Source organism: Peromyscus maniculatus, chromosome 5 (genome assembly GCF_049852395.1).
Source record: "Peromyscus maniculatus bairdii isolate BWxNUB_F1_BW_parent chromosome 5, HU_Pman_BW_mat_3.1, whole genome shotgun sequence".
NCBI classification, from domain to species: domain Eukaryota; kingdom Metazoa; phylum Chordata; class Mammalia; order Rodentia; family Cricetidae; genus Peromyscus; species Peromyscus maniculatus.
The window spans coordinates 53470241-53490006 of NC_134856.1; the positions used below are offsets into that span (position 1 = coordinate 53470241).

At 50.4% G+C, this 19766-nt stretch overlaps 1 protein-coding gene across 1 annotated transcript in view; it reads left to right on the forward strand.

Moving 5' to 3' along the window:
* The window catches only part of Crispld2 (cysteine rich secretory protein LCCL domain containing 2), a 56676-nt gene extending 50652 nt beyond the window's left edge, over positions 1-6024 (forward strand). The window contains exon 15 of the mRNA XM_006990162.4: positions 3559-6024. Coding sequence (XP_006990224.1) covers positions 3559-3613 — 55 coding nt within the window. The 3' untranslated portion in view covers positions 3614-6024. The remainder of the gene's footprint in view (positions 1-3558) is intronic.
* The last annotated feature ends 13742 nt before the right edge of the window (positions 6025-19766 follow it).

Below are 19766 nucleotides of genomic sequence, written 5' to 3' on the forward strand. Positions count from 1 at the left end.
CAAGTTTGTGACCCACCCGGGCTACATAGCCAGAACCCATCTCCAAAAACAAATAAAAATAAAATTCCGAATTATGTTATTAAGTGAAGAAAGCAAGATTCAGCTCACTGTGTGTGTGTGTGTGTGTGTGTGTGTGTGTGTGTGTGGTTGGTATGTGGTCACACCCATGAGATGTCTGTGCAGAAGGTAGTAGGTGGGGTATGGCAACCTAAGCAGCAGAGGCCTTAGGAGAGCAGGGCTCACCTCGGAGCAGCGAGGCTGCAAAGGAAGGGTTTCCCGCCTTCACAGTGGATAGCTGTGTACAGGGTTTCCCACAGGGTTTCCCACGGAACAGCTAGGACTCTGCTTTTTCCATTAAATAGTTGTGTGTGTGTGTGTGTGTGTGTGTGTGTGTGTGTGTGTGTGTGTGTGTATACATGGAGTCCAGAGGGTCTCAGGGATCACACTCAGGCCAGCAGGCTTGGGAGCCAGGACTTCTGCCCACTGAGTCACCTCACTGGCCTTTATTTTCCACTTTAATTTTGGTGTAAAAAGAGGGCTCCTGGCTGAAAATTGATAGGCATAATTGTGAAGTGGGGCCAGCCTCCCACCACGCATAAAGACAGACTCAAATGGATGGAAGATGAAAAACTTAAAAAGCTCTTAGAAGAAGGTAAGCTCAAACTTGTATGAGCATGAGCTAGGTATTGCTTTCTTAAATACAACACCAAAAGTATAATTGTGAAAAAATGATGAATGGGGTAATTTTTAAAATTTATTTTTATTTTATGTGCATTGGTGTTTTGCCTTTATGTATGTTTGTGTAAGAGTGTCCAGTCTCCTAAAACTGGAGTTATAGGCAACCACGAGCTGCTATACATGCGCTGGGAATTGAACCTGGGTCCTCTGGAAGAGCAATCAGTGCTCTTAACTGCTGAGCCATCTCTCCAGCTCCGAATTGGGTAATTTTAAACTTTTGTATTTTAAAAGACACCACTGGGGGTTGGGGATTTAGCTCAGTGGTAGAGTGCTTGCCTAGCAAGCACAAGGCCCTGGGTTTGGTCCTCAGCTCTGGAAAAAAAAAAAAAAAGCCACCACTGCCAGGTGGTGGTGGTGCACACCTTTAATCCCAGCACTTGAGAGGCAGAGCCAGGTGGATCTCTGTGAGTTTAAGGTCAGCCTGGTCTACAGAGCGAGATCCAGGACAGGCACCAAAGCTACACAGAGAAACCCTGTCTATAAATAAATAAATAAATAAATAAATAAATAAATAAATAAATAAATAAATAAATAAATAAATAAATAAATAAATAAATAAATAAAAGACACCACTAAGGAAATGGAGAGAAGGGGCACAGAGAGATGGCTCAATGGTTAAAAACACTTACTACTCTTACAGAGGACCAGGTTTGGTTCCCAGCACCCAAATTGAGAGGCTCACAACTGCCTGTAAATTCCAGTTCCAGAGGTTCTGACTCTTCTGTCCTCCATGGGCACTGCAGGCACATGGTGCACATATAAACACTCAGAAACACACATAGAATAAAAATAAGGAAGTCTTAAAAGAAAAAAGAAAAATAGATAGCAAGTGTGTGTGTGCTCAGAGAAATCTATGTGAATGCAGGAAGCCTGACGAGGAGCTGCGTGTGGTGGTGCACACCTTTAATCTCAGCACTCTGGAGGCAGAGACCAGCGGACCTCTGAGTTGTAAACTATCCTGGTCTACAGAGAAAGTTCCAAGGCAGCCAGGGCTATCCTGACACAGAGAAACCCTGTCTCAGAAAACAAACAAAAAATCCTAGCTTCTGCCAAAGAGAATGGCCTCACAGGAGTGCTCTGTGACTGGGCCCTAGACCTGTGAGAAGATATACTTTCCCTCAAGGGAGGGAAGGAGAGCTAGGGTTAGGATTAGGAAGCTGGGGATGGAGGGAGGCAGGAAGGCTAGCTACAGAATGAGAGAACGATTGTGCAAATTATATATGTACTAAAGGATCTCACACCACAAGTGTGCATGTTTATGTGTGTGATCATGTGTATAAACCCTTACAACTCAGCACTGAGATAACCCAGTGGAGGACTGGAAGACGCGGCGGGGCTGCAACTCTGTGGCAAAGCTCTCGCCTAACGTGCACAAAGGCCTCAGGTTCCATCCCCACCACCACGTTAAAAAGAATTGCCAGCGCTTGGAGATCCATCGACCTAGCCATGTTCTAGGGACGGCTGCTGAGCCATGGAGAGCCAGGCTAGCTATGTTCTAGGGACGGCTGTTGAGCCATGGAGAGCCAGGCAGCGGTCCCCGGAGCACCCGTAAGATGGCCATAAGACTACAGCGGATGTGGGTGGGGTTGCAGAGCCTCCAGAATACTCAGTGCATTATGGATGGGCATGGACACAATGTGGCCACTTTAGAAGAAGCTGGTTTTGAAGTTTTTGAAGGTGGATGTAGTTGAACAGCAATCTACCTTCCAAGTATATGACTCTGCGGGTAGGAAGCATTTGTCATCCAGAACAGGCAGATCCACAGAGGCAGAGGTGCACACAGAAGGAGGGGTGGCTGGGAGGATCTTTGGGAAGGTTTATTCATCTCATGTGTATACAGACCACAGCCCTGGTAGAGAGGTCAGAGAACACGGTTGAATTTCATAGTACGTTGTATTCCTGTAAAGCTGTTTTAAAAATCTGGTTGAAGCTGGCAGCGGTGGCGCACGCCCTTAATCCTAGTACTCGGGAGGCAGAGCCAGGTGGATCTCTGTGAGTTCGAGGCCAGCCTGGTCTACAGAGCGAGATCCAGAACAGGCACCAAAACTACACAGAGAAACCCTGTCTTCAACAACAAAACAAAACAAAACAAAACAAAATCTGGTTGAGGGCCAGGGTTGTAGTTCAATGGCAGAGTGCTTGCCTAGCATGCACAAAGCCCTGGTGGGTTCAATCCCAAGCATTGCATACACTGGGTGTGGTAGCACTGGGGAGGTGGAGGCAGCAGGATCAAGAGTTTAGGGTTATCCTCATCTATATAATAAGTTTGATATCAGTCTAGGCTGCATAAGACCCTGTCTCAAAAAACAAACAAACAAACAAACAAACAAGAAATTCTAAAGAACTTGACTCCCACTAGAAGAGCTTGGTTTTAATTAGCTGTACAGCTCTGGTTGGTCTCCTGATTCCCTGCTGTCTCTGGGTCTCACCTGCGTGTACAGACAGTTACGGTAGCCGTGCCTTGGAAAGGATAGTGGACCCAGGACAGCGGATTCGGGTAGCATCTGGTGTGTGTTCCCCTTGTGCCATCCTTTAAATCATCTGTCAACCAGATGTCTGAGATAGATGTCAGCAAAGCCCGTGTGTGGGGTGGGTGGGTGGGTGGGTGGGCTCAGATCCATGGCCCGGGGCCCAGAAACCCTTGAGTCAGATTGTGACTTTGAAGCCTCATCTTGAACTCACACTGTAGCTTCCTGTTAGTGCGAGCAGGCTGGCCCAGCTGGGTGTGACTTCTGTGGGCTCTGTCCTCACCACACTGGCCCTGCCAGCCATTCCCCTGCCCACAGCTCTTGTAACCTCCTTCTCTCTCTTCTCTTGCAGCCTGAGCGCACCTCAGAATGGAAATGCCTTCCGGATCTTCGCTGTCAAGCAGTGAATGTGGAGACCTGGGGAGAAGGGGGCGTCATCTACTGGGCTTGGGGTCCTGCTTTTTATCTGTACTTTGTCCTTTGGGGGTGGGGGGGCTACAGAGAGTCAGGACTCTTTCTTTCAGTGCCATTGGATGTCCTGTCCCTTTGTGGCCTTTGGCGAGGGTACCACAGCATCATCAGCTCGTGAGCGGCATGCCATGGAGTCTTGGATGGACAACCAGTGCCCAGCCTGGCGAGGCTGCGGTCCCCAGCTGGTCACTCATGTCCTTTCCGGAGCTGCTCACTGAGGCACTCCTCGCCACGTTTGCTTCGGTGGGTGGAGGGGGAGGTGTTCAAACCCTTGAGGATACAGGTTTGAGGTGTGTCATGAATGGGACTCTTGTCTGGGTAGAGATGGCAGCCCTCAAGTCACAGTGCGTCCTACCAACAGAGAAATAGGTTCTATGTTTGCTGGTCAGACAGATAGGCTGCAAGGAGAGACCTGGGGCGAGACTTGGGCTCTGCCCTGGTGGTGTCCTTGCTTCTGTCCCCAACCCTCTTGGCAGTCACATGCTTATGTGTCCAGCAGAGCTGGTCTATTTAAAGTTGGCAGCACTCCAGAGATCTATCTTGTCTTTGTCTTCGTCCGTGTGGCCTGTTTTCACATGACCTTTGGTCCCATGGAGGACCGATGCATCAGGAGCCTTCCCCCCATTCCGCGACCCTGTCTGTGGCTTCTGCCCCACCCCCGGGCTGGTCTAAGTGTCCTCCTCTGGGGCTTGACTTTGCACAAGGCTCCGGGTCTTCGACGTCTGCTCACTCCTTAGATGTCTGTCTCACTGCTGCTGTTTGAGTGATAACTCAATGTCACATTCCCCCTAGTTTGGGTGACCTAGTTTTGAGCTGTGGGAGGAATGGATTCCTGGCACATTCCTCATGGAGGTTAATGGAGTGGCTTGTGGTTGTAAAACCGCCCTTGACACACCAGCCACCAGGGAGAGGGGCCGGGACACACAGGAAGGACTCCTGTTCCTATTGGTGCGCTCAGCTCTTGCCAGCATCCCCAGGGTTCCAAGACTGTGGTGAGCCCTGGCTTCCATCACTTAGGAGCCTGACCCAAACCCACTGTAAAATGAAACATGCTTTTGTAAACAGCTTACTCTCAAGAAGGTGAAACCCCACCCCAGCCTTGGAGATGTTGCAGATTACCCGTGAGGGCTGGCTTCGAGTGGGGTTTCATGATCCAGCCAACTGTTTCCTCGGCAAAAAAAAAAAAAAAAAAAAAAGCAGAAAATAAACCAGAAACACCGCCCCCAAGGGATGGGCTGGGGAGTTGGCTTGGTGGCTAATAGCTCTGTGTTTTCCAGAAGACCTGAGTTCAGTTCCCACCACTCACGGGCTGTTGATATCCACCTGCACCTCCAGGTGATCTATGGTCTCCACAGGTACCACACCCATACACATGAATAAAAGTACAAGTAGTTCTTTTACAAAAACCCTAAGGGAGCTGAACAAAGCCCTCTTCCCGGGAAGCCGTGTGGACCTAGTTGGGTTAAATGTTTGTTTATTTCTTTGAGCCAGAGTTGCATCATGTAGCCCAGGCTGGCCTCCTGAGTGCTGAGATAGCTTTCCCCAAATCCATTCCTTCTGGGGAGTTCATAAAAAGCACACGACCTTGAGCCAGCCCCAGCTAAGCCTTCGCTGGGCTTTCTCCACCTCACATGTGTGAGTGTGGTATCTTTGCAGGCCTAGACTCTTCCAGATGTCAGAGCCAACATCTGCTCAGCCTGTGAAGGGAGGCTCCTGGTTGCTATCTAACATCTGGGAACTTCCAGATTCCAGGAGTGCGGTGGAACTCTGGCTTCACCCAGCCTGCAGGGCAAGGTTGAAATGGTAAGGAAAAGTCGCTTCCCTCCTGGGTTTCTAGAATGAGTAACCAATCCCATCTCCAGGGGAACTTGCTGTGTGGGTGTGCACTGGGGTCCTGCGTGCTCCCTGGCTGGCGCTTCCACTGGGCACAGGGGCCTCGCCCATCTTCAACAATAGTTTGAAACTGGAAGCCCTTTTCTTCAGAAAAAAAAAAAAAAGGAAACAAAGCTCTGCATGACAAGACCTTGATGTCAGAGCACTTCTGACCCGTGTGTCCATCAGCTCTCCCTGGTTCAAAGTGACCACACCTATGCCAGCTGCATCCCCCGATTCTGTGATGGTTTCCATTTGCTCCCAAGTTGTGCCCGGTCTCTTCAGAGGAGTGTGCTGACTCTCCATAATCTGTAGGCTCTCTTGGCCCGCAGTTTACTGTGTGCTTTTTTCTATGAAAAATGATATATTTTACGACTTCCTACGTACAAAAGTTTATTGTAAGTTTTTGTGCTTCGCATGAATAGGGCCACACTGGTTGTTGCTATGGATTCAATAAAACTGATTTGATTTCTAACACACGTCTGTAATGCATCTTTTCCAGACACATCATTTGTGAACTCATCTGTCTTGTCTCCACAAGCCCCAAGCAGCTGGTGAGGCCGAAGTGGCATTGTGGGGGCACCTCAGAGACATTCTTGGGAAGTGTGGTCAAGAGACTCGTGACTTAACAAAATGTAGGTTCTGGCATACAAGGAAAGGATGGGAATTGAGAGGCTGTGTTTCCCACAAGCCCCAAGACTGCACTTTGAGCAAGTGATGACCACCGGGTCCTTCGTCAAGGACCTGTCAGTGAGAGCTGTAGTGACAAGATTGAAGACTGGCTGGGTGGCTTTAATAACAGAAGGGGGGCAGGCTTCCAAAGTCAAGGTGCAGACAGGGCTGGCTTTCTAGAGACCTCTATCCATAGTTTGTTTATCCTCTCCCTGTGCCTTTCATGGCAGGGCCTCTGCGTATCCACCTGGCATCTCCTTCATTTCTATAAGAACAAGTCACATCATGGCCCCATATCCCAATATGTCCACTTTAGGGTTAGAAAGCTAGCACAAGAATCTTGGACAGGATGCAATGCAGTCCAATACTGGCCTGTTCTTCACAACATGAGTCCAGGGACAGCCCTGCAACCTTACTATTTGGAGGGGTGGCCTTCTCACCCAGGGACCCCACCACCTAGCACTCTTCCTAAATACCCATGCTGAGAACTGTCGCAATGGACTGTGCTCCCCGTTGCAGACTCTCACCTGCATCAGAAAGCTGGGGTGGTGCTGGCCAGGATCAGCTGGGGACCAGGATGCCCACCAACTCTCACCTTCTGCCCTTTATCAGGGGACACTGGCCGGATCACCTGAGCCAGAGACAAGAGGGAAGGTGTGGAAGGACCACCCCACCTCTACCTCTGGCATCTTTGTTGGGAAAGAGAGGGGTATGAGCCTGCTCTAGGGGGTCTATTGTTGTTTGATTATTTGTTTGTGCATAATTTGATTAGTTGTTTGGTAAGTCACTGATCAATTGCTTGGTTATTTGGTTATTTGGTGAATTTGGTTGATTGGTTAGTTAGTTGCTGGATTGATTGGCTGGTTAATTGTTTGATTGATTAATTGATTGTCTGGTTGTTTGGTAACTTGGTTGATTGGTTGGTGGGTTTGGATGATTGGTTAGTTGGTTAGTTGATTGGTTGGTTGGTTGGTTGGTTGGTTGGTTGGTAACTTGGTTGGTTGGTTGTTTGTGTGGTGGGTTTGGTTGATTGTTTGGTTGTTTGGTAACTTGATTGGCTGGTTAGTTGTGTGGTGGGTTTGGCTGAATGGTTATTTGGTTGACTGGTTGGTTGGTAGGTCTGCAGAATTGGAGATTGAACTCAGGATTCTGTGCATGCCATACAGCATTATCCCTCTGGGCTATATCCCAGCCCTCAGCTTTTATGTCCCTTTATAGATGGGCCACACACCTGTTGCTAGAACCAGCAAGGGGTCAGAGGTTAGAGAAGGAGGGCACAGGGCCATGAAGGTCACCTCTACATACTTGGAAAGATTTACCTCGGGTACTGGTTAGGAGCTGAGACTCAAATGCCCTGCTTTGCAGGCCTGCCACTACTCAGTGCCCACAGCAGGACACTGATCCAGCAGCTGCACCCTCCAAGCATCTGTCGCCATGCCAATCAGAGGCAGCAACAGTAGCGTCTTGTTGCCAGTGGTCCTGTGCGGTCATGGGTGAAATGAGGCTGACGTGAGTGGCACTGAGCACATGGTAGAGTGTGACAGCTGTCACACATGGGTGCTAATGTCTTCTTCCTGTGAGTGGCTGCTTCCTGTGAGTGTGTGTTCCAGGGAGACATTTCACCAAGCATAGGAAAGAAAGTTCTAGTGAGCAGAACCATCTCACGAGTCCTATCTCTATTAGAGGACAGGCAGTAGCCAGAAGAGCCTGGGCCTGGGTCCAAGTCCATTCTGTGGCTCCTCTTCTCCCTCCCCACCCTGCTTCAGCAATCTGTCAGCACCATGCCATGAATAGCAAGAGTCTCTGCAGGGAGCTGCATGTGGCTCACGTGTCTTGGGCATCCTCGAATGTGGAGGTGTGTGCTTTGCTTCTCCATCGATGCTGTCAAAGTGGTGCAGAATACTGGCAGATGGCTTGAAGAATGTAGATTGCCAGTAAGATACAGGGTGTGGATGCTGGGCAGGGGCATCGTGGAAGGGATGCTCTGTTCTCGGGTGTCACACCAGAGGCCCAGTGGCGTCCATTCTGTTCACTAGTTAAGAGATCCCAGATGTGAAACTCCAATTCTTATTGTTTTGTTTGTTTGTTTTGTTTTGTTTTTTATTTTGACAATAACTCACTCTGAAGCCCACGCTGGCCTCCAACTTGTTGTGCAGCTCAGGGTGGCCTGGAACTCTCAGTCCTGCCAGCCTGGGTCACGTAGTGAATTTGAGGTCTGTCAGGGGAATATGAGAACCTATCTCAAAATAGCAAAATGAAACAAAACAACAAACAAATAAATAAATAAATATTTTATATAGAGAAGGTGTCTTACGGTTTCTATTGCTGTGAGGAGACATCATGATCACGGCAACTCTTATAAAGGGAAACATTTAATGGGGGTGGCAGCTTACAGTTTTAGGGGTTTAGTCCATTATCATCATGGCGGGGAGTATGGCGGTGTGCAGGCAGACATGGTGCTGGAGAAGGAGCTGAGATTCCTACATCTTGACTCATAGGCAACAGGAAGTGTTCTGTCTCACTGGGCATGGCTGAGCATATATGAGACCTCAAAGCCCGCCTCCACAGTGATACACTTCCTCCAATAATACCACAGGTAAAGGTACTTGTAGGGTAAACATTTTGATTTCCATTCAATCCCTGGAACCCACATCCATGTGGAAGGAGAGACGGGACGCCACAAAGTTGTCCTCTGATCTCACTTATGTGAGTCAGGTTTGCTTTGTGGTTTGAACTCCCTGGGGCTTGGTGGCATGCAGCCAGGCTGACCTTTACCAGCCTACATGTCTCAAGCACTTGCCCAGAATCCTGCACCAATTCCCGGAGATGATCATAGAAACACATAGATGCCAGGCCCACCTCACAGGGTCCAAGCCAAGGGCTGCCATAGGCTCATTATCTGCCCTTCTAGCATATTCCCATGCAGCCTTGATGGTCTGGAGATGCCATTGTGTAAGGATGTGCTATGTCCATCTTGGCTGCAGGGAGAAGAGCCCTGTTTCTGTCCATAGATGCACCACACACTCATTCAAGACACAAGGTTTCTGTTACCATGCTCCTGACCCTTGAGATCCAGCAAAGGCTTGTGAGGCTGGGCCGGTCCTCCGTTGACCAGGGAGCAGCCTTTGGCCCCTAAACTGACCATCATCCAAACCCCAAACTTCCCCTTCAAAGAGTTATGTAAGTGTTCCTTGAGGCCTGGAAACTTCCAGATGGCTTTGAGGCCCATCCCACCAGCTGCTCTGAGGATGTCAGTGCTGGCTACTTCCTGGGGACATGGACCAGCTGTCAAGGATGATCAAGAACACTGAGGGTGGACCTAGTCAAACCCTACAACAGTCTTTGTATCTCCATGGCCCCTTGTGAAAGCCACAGGGCCAGAGGACAGAGCCAGGGCTCTATGACCCCAACATCTGGGCCACAGCCCCCACCAGCTGCCCATCAGTCTCAGAGGAAGGTGCGTGGGTGACTCCTGTTCACCCCAAACAATGGGTCTCTTGTCCCCTCCTCTGCCCGAGTATAGTTCTGGGGCCCCAGACACCGTTACTACTGTGACCATGAGCCACAGGCTCCCAGGCTCCAGGGAATCAGTCACCTGGAAAGCTTGCAGAAGTCCCCATTTAGGGACATCACTTATAGTGAGACTATGGCTGGTCAGGGGTGGGAGTGCTTGTCCATAAGGCCCTGAATTTGACCCTAGAACCACAGAATTTAAAAAGGGGGTACCCCATCCAGAGACATCTAAAGGTAGAAACTAAACTTTTGACAAGGTTCCAGGTAAATTTGACCATTTCTCTCCATGGATTTTGGGGGACCCCCCCTCCTTTCTCTACCTGGTAGGTGAGGTTTAAAAACAAGAGCAGAACTTTCCTGTCCTATAGGCGTGAACTTGGGATTAAAACGTCAGTCTTCCCCAGAAGAGGAGAATCAAAGATTTTGAGCTTATTTTTACTAGAGTGCAGAGGGCTGGCAGCCACACCAGTTCCCCAAAGAAAACAAATATGATCATCCTGGCTTTGAGTTCCAGAATGCAGGGTCCTCAGTGTTGAGGGTCTCATACCTCCTAAGATGCCCATGGCTAGTAGGTAGCAGAACACCCAGGTCAGTGTGTTGTTGGAACCAGAACACCCAGGACAGTGTGTTGGAACCAGAACACCCAGGACAGTGTGTTGGAACCAGAACATCCAGGACAGTGTGTTGGAACTAACAGAGAGGGCAGAAGACGCCTCTAGCTGGGCAGCTCCTCCCTCTTCCTTTTCCTCCTTGCAACTCATGGCAAGTTCTATCCAGAAGACTAGATAGAATACCAGGAAAGAGCTCAAGGGATTCCCAGAAAGCAGCCCCCTCAGTTCAGGAAGACAGGGTGTGCTGGCTAATTTCATGTCAACTTGACACAAGCTAAAGTCATCTGAGAGGAAGGAACCTTAATTAAGGAAATGCCTCCATAAGGTTGGGCTGTAGGCAAGCCTGTAGGGCATTTTCTTAATTAGTGATTGATGGGGCAGGCCCAGATCACTGTGAGTGGTGCCATCCCTGGGCTGGTGGTCCTGGGTTCTATAAAAAAACAAACAACAGAAAACAGGCTGAACAAGCCATGAGGAACAAGCCAATAAGCAGCACCCCTCCATGGCCTCTGCATCAGCTCCTGCCTCCAGGTTCCTGCCCTGCTTGAGTTCCTGTCCTGACTTCTGTCAATGATGGATTACAATGTGGAAGTGTAAGCCAAATAAACCCTTTCCTCCCCAACTTGCTTTTGGTCATGGTGTTTCATCATATCAACAAAACCCCAAAATAGTGGGGTATTGCTGTGACAGACCTGACCATGCTGTCTTGGGGAGGATTGTGGAAGGACTTTGGAACTTTAGGCTAGAAGAGCCCTTGAGTGTTGAGAGCTCAGAAGGATGTTCTGTAGGAGCTTGGGCTATAATAACATTGAGAGCAGTGCAGAAGATGGAGGCCTGGCTTGTGAAGTTTCAGAGGGAAGCAAAGACTCTACCAGGCCATTTGCGTAAAGAATCCGTGGTGTCTGGTCAGCTGGAACTGAAGAGTCAGCCGTGATTAGCAAGAGACCAGAACCACTGAAGTCGAATCTTTGTTTTGCTGGGACAATGGATGTTGGTAAGCTGGGGCTGGAGAGTCAGCTGTGATTAAGAAGAGGCCAGCATCACTGAGGTGATGTCTTCTGGGAAGTGTTTCCTCAGGGTCAGCACACAAAAGCTGTGTTCCAGAGGTGGCCAAGGCTGAATCTTGTGCTGTCAGCCAAACCGGTCCTGTGTAAGAGTCACCCAGGTGGTTCTGGTTTTGAAGGCATGAAGGGGTCACGGAGACTTGGCACTGTGAAAGGCCAGAAAAGGTCATTGGTGAAGATTCAGCTGGAGCCCTGGGATTGAAGGAGTCATGGAGAAAAGTTGAGGCTTGGCACCATGAAGGGAGCCTAGGAGAGGCTTTTGGTGAAACCGCAGCCTAGTTGCAGCAGGAGACCTCAGCATTTTGGAGATGCTGGTACCACGGGATGACCACCAGGAACAGCAGCAGCAGTGGAGTGGAGCCAGCTGGAGCCTGGAAGACAAGCTGTGTGTGCTGCAGAGGGCGGAGCTGGAGAACTGACCCAAGTCCTTTGGAGGAGTCCAGAAGAACATGAGTGGATCCCAGATATTGGACGTTGAGTTATTTACACTGTTGGAGTTTGATTTTGCTTTGTTCATATTGTGACCTGTGCCCTGGTTCTTCACTCTTAAAGTAACAAAGTATTTAGCTTAGTTTCGATCTTTTAGGAACCCACAGTTGAGAGACTTAGAAATTTTTAAAGAGATTTTGGGTTTTAAAAGAGACTGGATTTTTTTTTTTCGGAGATTGAACTTTTAAAGTATTTGAATTGGTAAAGATGATGGGCCTTTTAAGTTTGTAATATGTTTTATATTTGTAATATTTATTAATCTGAGGTTTTGGGAATAAACAACCAAAAAAGAGAGGATATGTATTGGTGAAATTATTAAGGGCACTCCACGTAATTAAAAGGAAGACTTATTTAGTGAGTAACTTACAAATGAAGGGATAGGTAGGTCGCGGGGTCTGGGGAAGGTGTATCGCAGTCCAGCGGTGTTCTCTGGAGCTCTGCTTGGTCAACCTCCACTCTCAAGGGTCAAGGAACAGAGAGAGCTCGCTGACCCATCCAGATCTCGGGTCTCCAGGTCCCTCCCCTGGCCCCGCCTTGTAGGTGTGACAGTTGCCAAAGCCTCAATGGGGGTTGGAACTTCCAGATCAAAGCTGGAATGGCTCCCCACTACAGATATGTCTTAAAAATCGTCATGTGTCAAGTTGACAAGGGGTCAAGTGTACTGGCTGGTTATATGTCAACTTGACATAGGCTAGAGTTCTCTGAGAGGAGGGAACCCCAATTCAGAAAATACCTCCATAAGACTGGGCTGTAGGTAAGCTTATAAAGCATTTTTAAAAAAAAATTTATTTATTTATTATGTATACAGCATGTATGACTGCAGGCCAGAAGAGGGCACCAGATCTCATTACAGGTGGTTGTGAGCCACCGTGTGGTTGCTGGAAATTGAACTCAGGACCTCTGGAAGAGCAGCCAATGCTCTTAACCTCTGAGCCATCTCTCCAGGCCCCATTATAAAGCATTTTTTAAGCTTAGTGATTGATGGGGGAGGGTCCGGTCCATTGTGGGTGGTGCCATCCCTGGGCTGATGGTCTTGGCTTCTATAAGAAAGTAGGCTCAGCAAGCCATGATGAGCAAGCCAGTAAGCAGCACCCGTCCATGGCCTCTGCATCAGCTCCTGCCTCTAGGTTCCTGCCCTGCTTGAGTTCTGACCTGACTCCCTTCAGTGATGGACTATGGATCTGAGTGTAAGCCAAATAAACCCTTTCCTTCCTAATTTGTTTTTGGTCATAGGGCTTCATCATAGCAACAGTAACCCAAACTAAGACACAGGGCTTCTTAACTTTCTCCACTCCCAACCCCATTTTGCCCCCCAGAATTATATTCAACTCGGGTATATAGGTGCATAAAATGGGTGAAAATAAAACCCCAACTGACAGTAAATCATAGCAATGTTTACTTTTAAACAGTTCTTTGAGTTGAACTGTTGAAGTGCACATCTATAACCCAGCATTCCTCTACCAAGGTGGAAGTGGAGACGGGAGCCCCCTGAAGCTCATAGGCCGGCTAGCCCTGGGCATGTGCAGTCTACTGTGTCTCAAACAAGGTAGAGGGTGGGGGCCAATCACCGAGGGCCAATCACACTATGCCACATATGTGCCTGCACACACACACACACACACACACACACACACACACACACACACACAGAGAGAGAGAGAGAGAGAGAGAGAGAGAGAGAGAGAGAGAGAGAGAGAGAGAGAGAGAGAGAACCTGGTTCTGGGCTGGAGAGAGAGCTTAGTAGTTAAGAGAGCACTTGCTGTCCCTGTAGAGGATCCAAATTTGGTTCCCAGCCCCCACATTGGGTGGTTTATAACTATCCCTCCAGAGGATCCTGCTCCAGGGGATCTGGTAGAGAGGGGTTAGAACTCTCCCATGGTCACCATTCAACATGTCAGCACTTTTTTTTTTTTTAAACAAACAGATCACATGAGTTGTGAAAAATCTGTGTTTTCTTAATCTGGCTAGAGGTTATGCATCTGGCAACCCCCCTTGTCGGTATCCACACATGAGAAATGGACACTTGTGTTCATACAAAAAGCTTGCATGAGGATGCAAGCATCAGCCCTAGTCACAAAAGTCAAGTGGATGCTGCCCGGATGCCTGCCAACAATGCTGGCTATAAGCGAAGTGTGGACTATTACACTGGCCATAAAGGAAAGGTAAACACAAGTTACCGTATGGATGACTCTCAAAGACACTGTGCAGCAGGAAGCCAGACACACCCCAGGAGGTGTGATTTCTATGAACTACCCAGGGCAGGCAAAGCTGGGCTCCTGAAGCCCAGCAGGGCAGAGCCATCAATCAACTTGGGGACTTTCCTCAGGCCCTAGGATGGTTAATATTGACTGTCAACAGTCTAGGATCACCTAGGAGACACCTAGACAACCACAGGCTTGTCTAGATTAGGTTGATTGAATAGGGATTAAGCCACTGGGCAAGCCCATCAGCCAGGGAATGGTACCTGGCTGGAGGAGGAATGGTACCACTAGAGTCTGCCAGAATTTGGGGTGTTGCATGGGGTTAGGGGAGCAGGGAGCTTGTGAGTCAGAACTGATCCACCTGAGCTAGATGACCCCCCCCACTAGCTACCAGGAAAAGAGCACTATGCCCAGGCTGTGGCTGATCCCCAGAGTCAGTTCCTCAGCAAAGACATGGCAAGGGTCACCTGGCCACCACACATTTTCACTGGGGCTCCGAGGGCCCATTTGTCATCCACTATATTCAAGTCTTTATCAGTAGGGCCAGGTACTGAGGACGGTGGCTTGAGGCAGACTGGCGGGCAGTGTGAGGAAGGACCTCTGGCTGGCTGTGCCACCCACCTAGGAGAATCCCACAGCCCCAGCTGAGGGCCTCTGTTTCTCTTTTTACTCCTGGATCTAGTTCTTAGAGAAGCCGACCTGTATCTCTGCAGGCTAGAGGCCGAGTCTCCAAGGTCTCCCTGGCTAAAGCGGAACTCAGGCCTGGCCCCAGCTTCAAAGCAAAGTCGCCTCTGTGCCTTCTCCGGCTCCCTAGAGGCTGCCTGCACTCTCTTGCTCATGGTATGTTCCGTGATTAATATTGACTATCACCTTGATAGGACCTAGGATCACCTAGGAGATGAGCTCTGGACAGGTCTGTGAGGAGTGTCTGGACCTAGTTAACTGAGGTGGAAAGACCCAGCCTGAATGTGCGCAGCAGCATCCCACTGGGGAGTGGGGGTCCTAGCCTGGATACAAAGGAGAAGGCGAGCTGGGCAGCAGCATTCCGTGGTGTGGGCAGCAGCAGCCAGTGGGCTAGGGTCTTCAACTGCGTCAAAAGGTGAAAGCGAGCCAGGCACTTGCATTCACCCCTCTCTGCTTCCTGACTGTAGGTACCACGCCACCAGCTGCCTCCCGCTCCCGCGGCCAGGTCTTTTCCACTGTGATGGACTGTGTGCTCAAAGTATGAGCCAAAATAAACCCTTCTTGCCCTGCCTGGTTGTGTGTGTCAACTTGACACAAGCCAGAGTCATCAGAGAGGAAGGAGCCTCAGTTGAGGAAATGCCTCCATGAGGTCCAGCTGTAAGTCATCAATGGGGGAGGGTCCAGCCCATGGACCCATCTCTGGGCTGGTGGCCCTGGGTTCTGGAAGAAAGCAGGCTGAGCACATCAGGGGGAGCAAGCCGGTAAGCAGCACCATGTCCCTGTGGTCACGTGTGGGAGTCTAGGCAGGTTAGACCAGGATTCACCCAACCTCAGCTTTGAGATGTGCATCTAGAACCGTCTCTTCTGCAGCTGGCCCCAGCATCCTCTCCTGGCCTCCCTCCATCATGGTAGGACTATCTCAGCTATGGACGACAGTTCTCAGCCCCCTTTGCAATTAGGCAGGAGCGTATGATGGTGATCGGCTGGTTGCTTTGAGTAAGGCCCTTTTCCTCCCTCTTGCTGTCTAGGATGTACATGTGATGGCAGGAGCTAGAGCTGCTACTTTGGATCCAAAGATGAAAGCCATGGTAGAAGCATTTGAACAACCCCGCCTGGAACCTGTCTTGCTCAGACCAGTTTGTTAGGGCAACTCTTTGTCACGTGGACCAACATTGTGCCATAATTCAGACACACGGATCCTGGGGTCTCTGCCTCGATTCCTGTTTGGACTTGTGGAAACTGCAGCTTGAGGCCACTGCCCAGGGCAGGTTTTTTGCTCATCAGCCCCTAGGAGGGGCCGCCTCATGCCAGCTCAAACCTTCTGGACCAGAGTTTGGGCTTCAGCAGGACCCCAGCCCCTGAGCCACCTCACACTCCGGCCTCTGGGTGGCCTGCCCTCCAGGCCAGTGCTTTGTCATCTACCCTGCCCACCCCACACCCCCAGACTGGCCTGTGCTGCCTGTGAAAATTTGTCCATCCCCTGAACTGTGTGCACCCAAATCCTTACTTCAGGCTCTGCTTCTGGGGAACTCAGATTGCCACCCCACTGAGCCGCCCCTGACTCCTCAGAGAAGTGACTGCAGTGTCGAAGTGTCCCTGTTCTGAGGTCGGTCCAGTCCTGTGCTCAATCCTGACCCTGAGTTAGAGCAATCCATGACAGCCCAAGGCACCTCCCCAACACTTAGCTCACACTGCTGTTCTGCCCTGGCCCTGGCCCCCTCCAGCCCCCGCAGCTGCCAAGGTCATGGCCAGGGTGAGCAACTGTGTCCTCAGGTGTACTGCTGGGAACCCCAGGCCAGGTGCCCACTCCCTGCCCAACTCCAGGCCCTTCCAAAGCCTGGTCAGCATCTCGGTGCTGGCTCAGTTTGCCTGCCTGGCCCGGCTTCCAGAGGGTCTGGCGTTGCTTGGTTTGGAACCCAGGCACTGATCCTGGGCACTGATCCTTGCCTGCACTTCCCCAATGGCTTTGCTTGGCTCTGTCAATACTGACCTCAGATCACTTTCTTGGCCTCCAGCTCCGACTCCTTCCTCTTATTGCCACAGTGCCCTGACGAGGTAATGGACTTACCAGGGCAGCTTAGCACCAGGCCCTGAGTTCAGATCTGACAGAGGCCAGAGCTCAGCCAGACAGGCTCAGGCCAGTGTGAACTTCCCTGGCCAGCTGGCCTGGCCCTTGGCTGCTCCATGCCAAGCCCAGAGGTACCACTTTCCTCAGAGCCCACAGCAATGGTGGCTGTCGACATTTGCCTCCCAGAGCCCTCGAGGGGTGTAAGGCAGGTGACCCCATCTTGTTGCCAACATGTAAGGCCCACAGACCACCCTGGCCACCAGGAGACATGTGCCTGGCTGCCCCAGGCTGACCTGCTCCCTCAGCACTGGCTCCAGGAGATATGCCTTCCAGAAACCTCACTTCCTGTGCCTGAATTTCACCCTGCTCCACTCCTGACTCATGAAAGGTTCTTTGGCCAATATCCTCATAGAACTAATAGAAGACTTTTGGGGGGGGGGAGTAGGGGGATATGTGGTGGGCTGTGAGAACAAAAAGCATGCCCTCATCTGTGTATGTGTGGGTATGCACACATGTGTACCTCTGTGTGTGAAAGCCAGAGGTCAACCTTAGGTATTGTCCTCAGACACTACACCGCTCCCCTCCCCTTTTTGAGAGAGAGAGAGAGAGAAAGAGAGAGAGAGAGAGAGAGAGAGAGAGAGAGAGAGAGAGAGAGAGAGAGAGAGAGAAGTGCTCTCTCACTAGCCTGGCACTTGCCAACTAGACTCGGCTGGCTGCCAACCCAAGGGACCCTCCTGCCTCTGCCCTCCCATTCCTGGGATTACAGGTGTGGGCCACCATGCCCGGACCTCTGTGTGGGCTCTGGGGATCAAATCCAGACCCTCATGCTTACATGGCAAATACCTTATGGACTGCCCCGACCATCTCCCCAGCCCCCAAAGCCATTTTTCTTACGGGAGAGTCTCATTTTTCAGACCCTCAACCTTGCTCATAACCTTGATTATATGAAGCCCGTCCCCCCACCCCCTGCCTTTCAAGATAGTCTTATGTAGCACAGGCTGGCCTTGAACCCACTATATAGCCAAGGATGGCCTTGAACTCCTGATCTTCCTACCATCGCCCCTAGTAGAACAGGGCAGGAGGCATGTCCCACATGGTCTGGTCCCTTCTCTGTCCAAGGTTCATCTGTAAGTGTTACCATCCACACACACACACCCACACACCCCGACCCTACCCTTTATGTGAGTGTCCCCTGCCCTGCGGAGTTTCCAGTTTAGTGGAACCAGAACTGCTGCCGTGTGTAAGTGCGTATGATATGTGGAGCCTAATCTCAGTCTTTGCGTTGAGCTGTTGACTGTCCCCACTTACAGAGATGGTATGGAGCTCAGAGAGGTTGAGCCATTGTCCTGAGCATGCACAGCAGGGACCGTTATAGCTCTCTCGGGGAGGACAGAGGTGTCCTGGTGACTCATTCAGGAATGTCTGTCTTCCTGTGGGTTTTGTTTTTTCCAAATGAGAACCAGTTGTTGTTGTTTTGGGTTGGGCTGGGTGCTGGTGACCTCTCGGGATGGGAAGACAGGGCCTTTCCAGGGTGCACGGAAAAGCTTACGCCATGTTTCTCAAATGCGCTCACAGGAAATAAATCATATAGAATAACGTTAGAGAGACCGGCTGGGTTTAACCCCCCAAATTGCTTCCAGCCCTTTGGAAAACATTTTTTCCTCTCTTTTTTCTTTCCCCTCATGTTTGTTTATTTCAACATTTTTTTCCTCTTGTGCAAAATTTCCCGACGTGGTTTTGCAAGGCTTTTAACTGGGGCTCATGACTCTACTCTGCATTCGTAAGGCCTCACCAGATAGCATCACCCAGGGGTAGGGCGCATCACCTCACAGGTCCTGGGGCCCAGCTTCAGTGTCTATAGTCATCTGTCACCCTGGGCCCTACAACCCTCCCTGACAAAGTTCCTAACCCAGCCTTTCAGGATCAGGGTGTCCCTTGATCTGTGGACCCAACCCTGCTTCCCACCTCTGCTCTCAAGGAAATCCTGGACATGTGGATTCCAGGCTTCCCATTCTAGGGGACCTTGTGGGACTTCACTGCAAACCATTCCCCCAGTGGTGTCAGCCTCCAGCAATCCTCTATCACCAGATCAGACCATTGAACGGCTCTGTCAAGCCAGCTGCAAAGCTTAGAAGGTTTTGGAACACCAGAGGAGCCTCTGAAACTGCGTCAATGGCCCTCAGTGCCGTGCCACCTTCAGCAGATGGATGTCACTTATTTCAACATCTCTGTCCCTGAAACATCAGGAGCACACTGCAGGAAGCAGGGGCACTCCATCAAGCGCATGTCTGCAAACATGTGCACTCCAGGTGAGACCCAGAGAGGAAGCTTTTCCTGGGTTCCTTCTTGCCCAACCAAGGGTCCAAATTCCTTCCCCAGTTTCTGCTGAATACCAAGCAGGGAAAAAACAGAAGGTCAGACAAATACAACCTTGCCTGACCAGAGCTGGCATCAGACATACAGACAGAGCCAGACAATGGTCATAAAAGCAGGTGGTACTCAAGAACATTGGGCAGGGGAGAGAGAGCCCATCCAGCTCCCACCATGGAAGAGAAGAGCAGGCTGGGGGAGGGGGGCTGGGAGGCAGCACCAGGTGGCTTTTCCTGGGGAAGGCAGCCAGGGTGGTCAGATCTCATCTGGGCACGAGGACCTGGTCAGACAGAACAGTGCACAGGTGAAGCCGGGCTCACACTTGCCTGGTGGTTGGGGAGCCCACTAAAGCTGGGACTGTGGACATTAGCACAGATGCCCAAATGTTGAAGACCAGTTGGAAGTGAATGAGCAGGAACTGGCAAAGTTTCGTCAGGGGAGTCTTCGTCATGGTGGTTTAACTGACGCCCAGGAAGCCCACACGAGGCTCTGACCCAGTTTGGGGAGAGGATGGGCATTTCTGGGAAATCTGAAGGTGTCAGGGC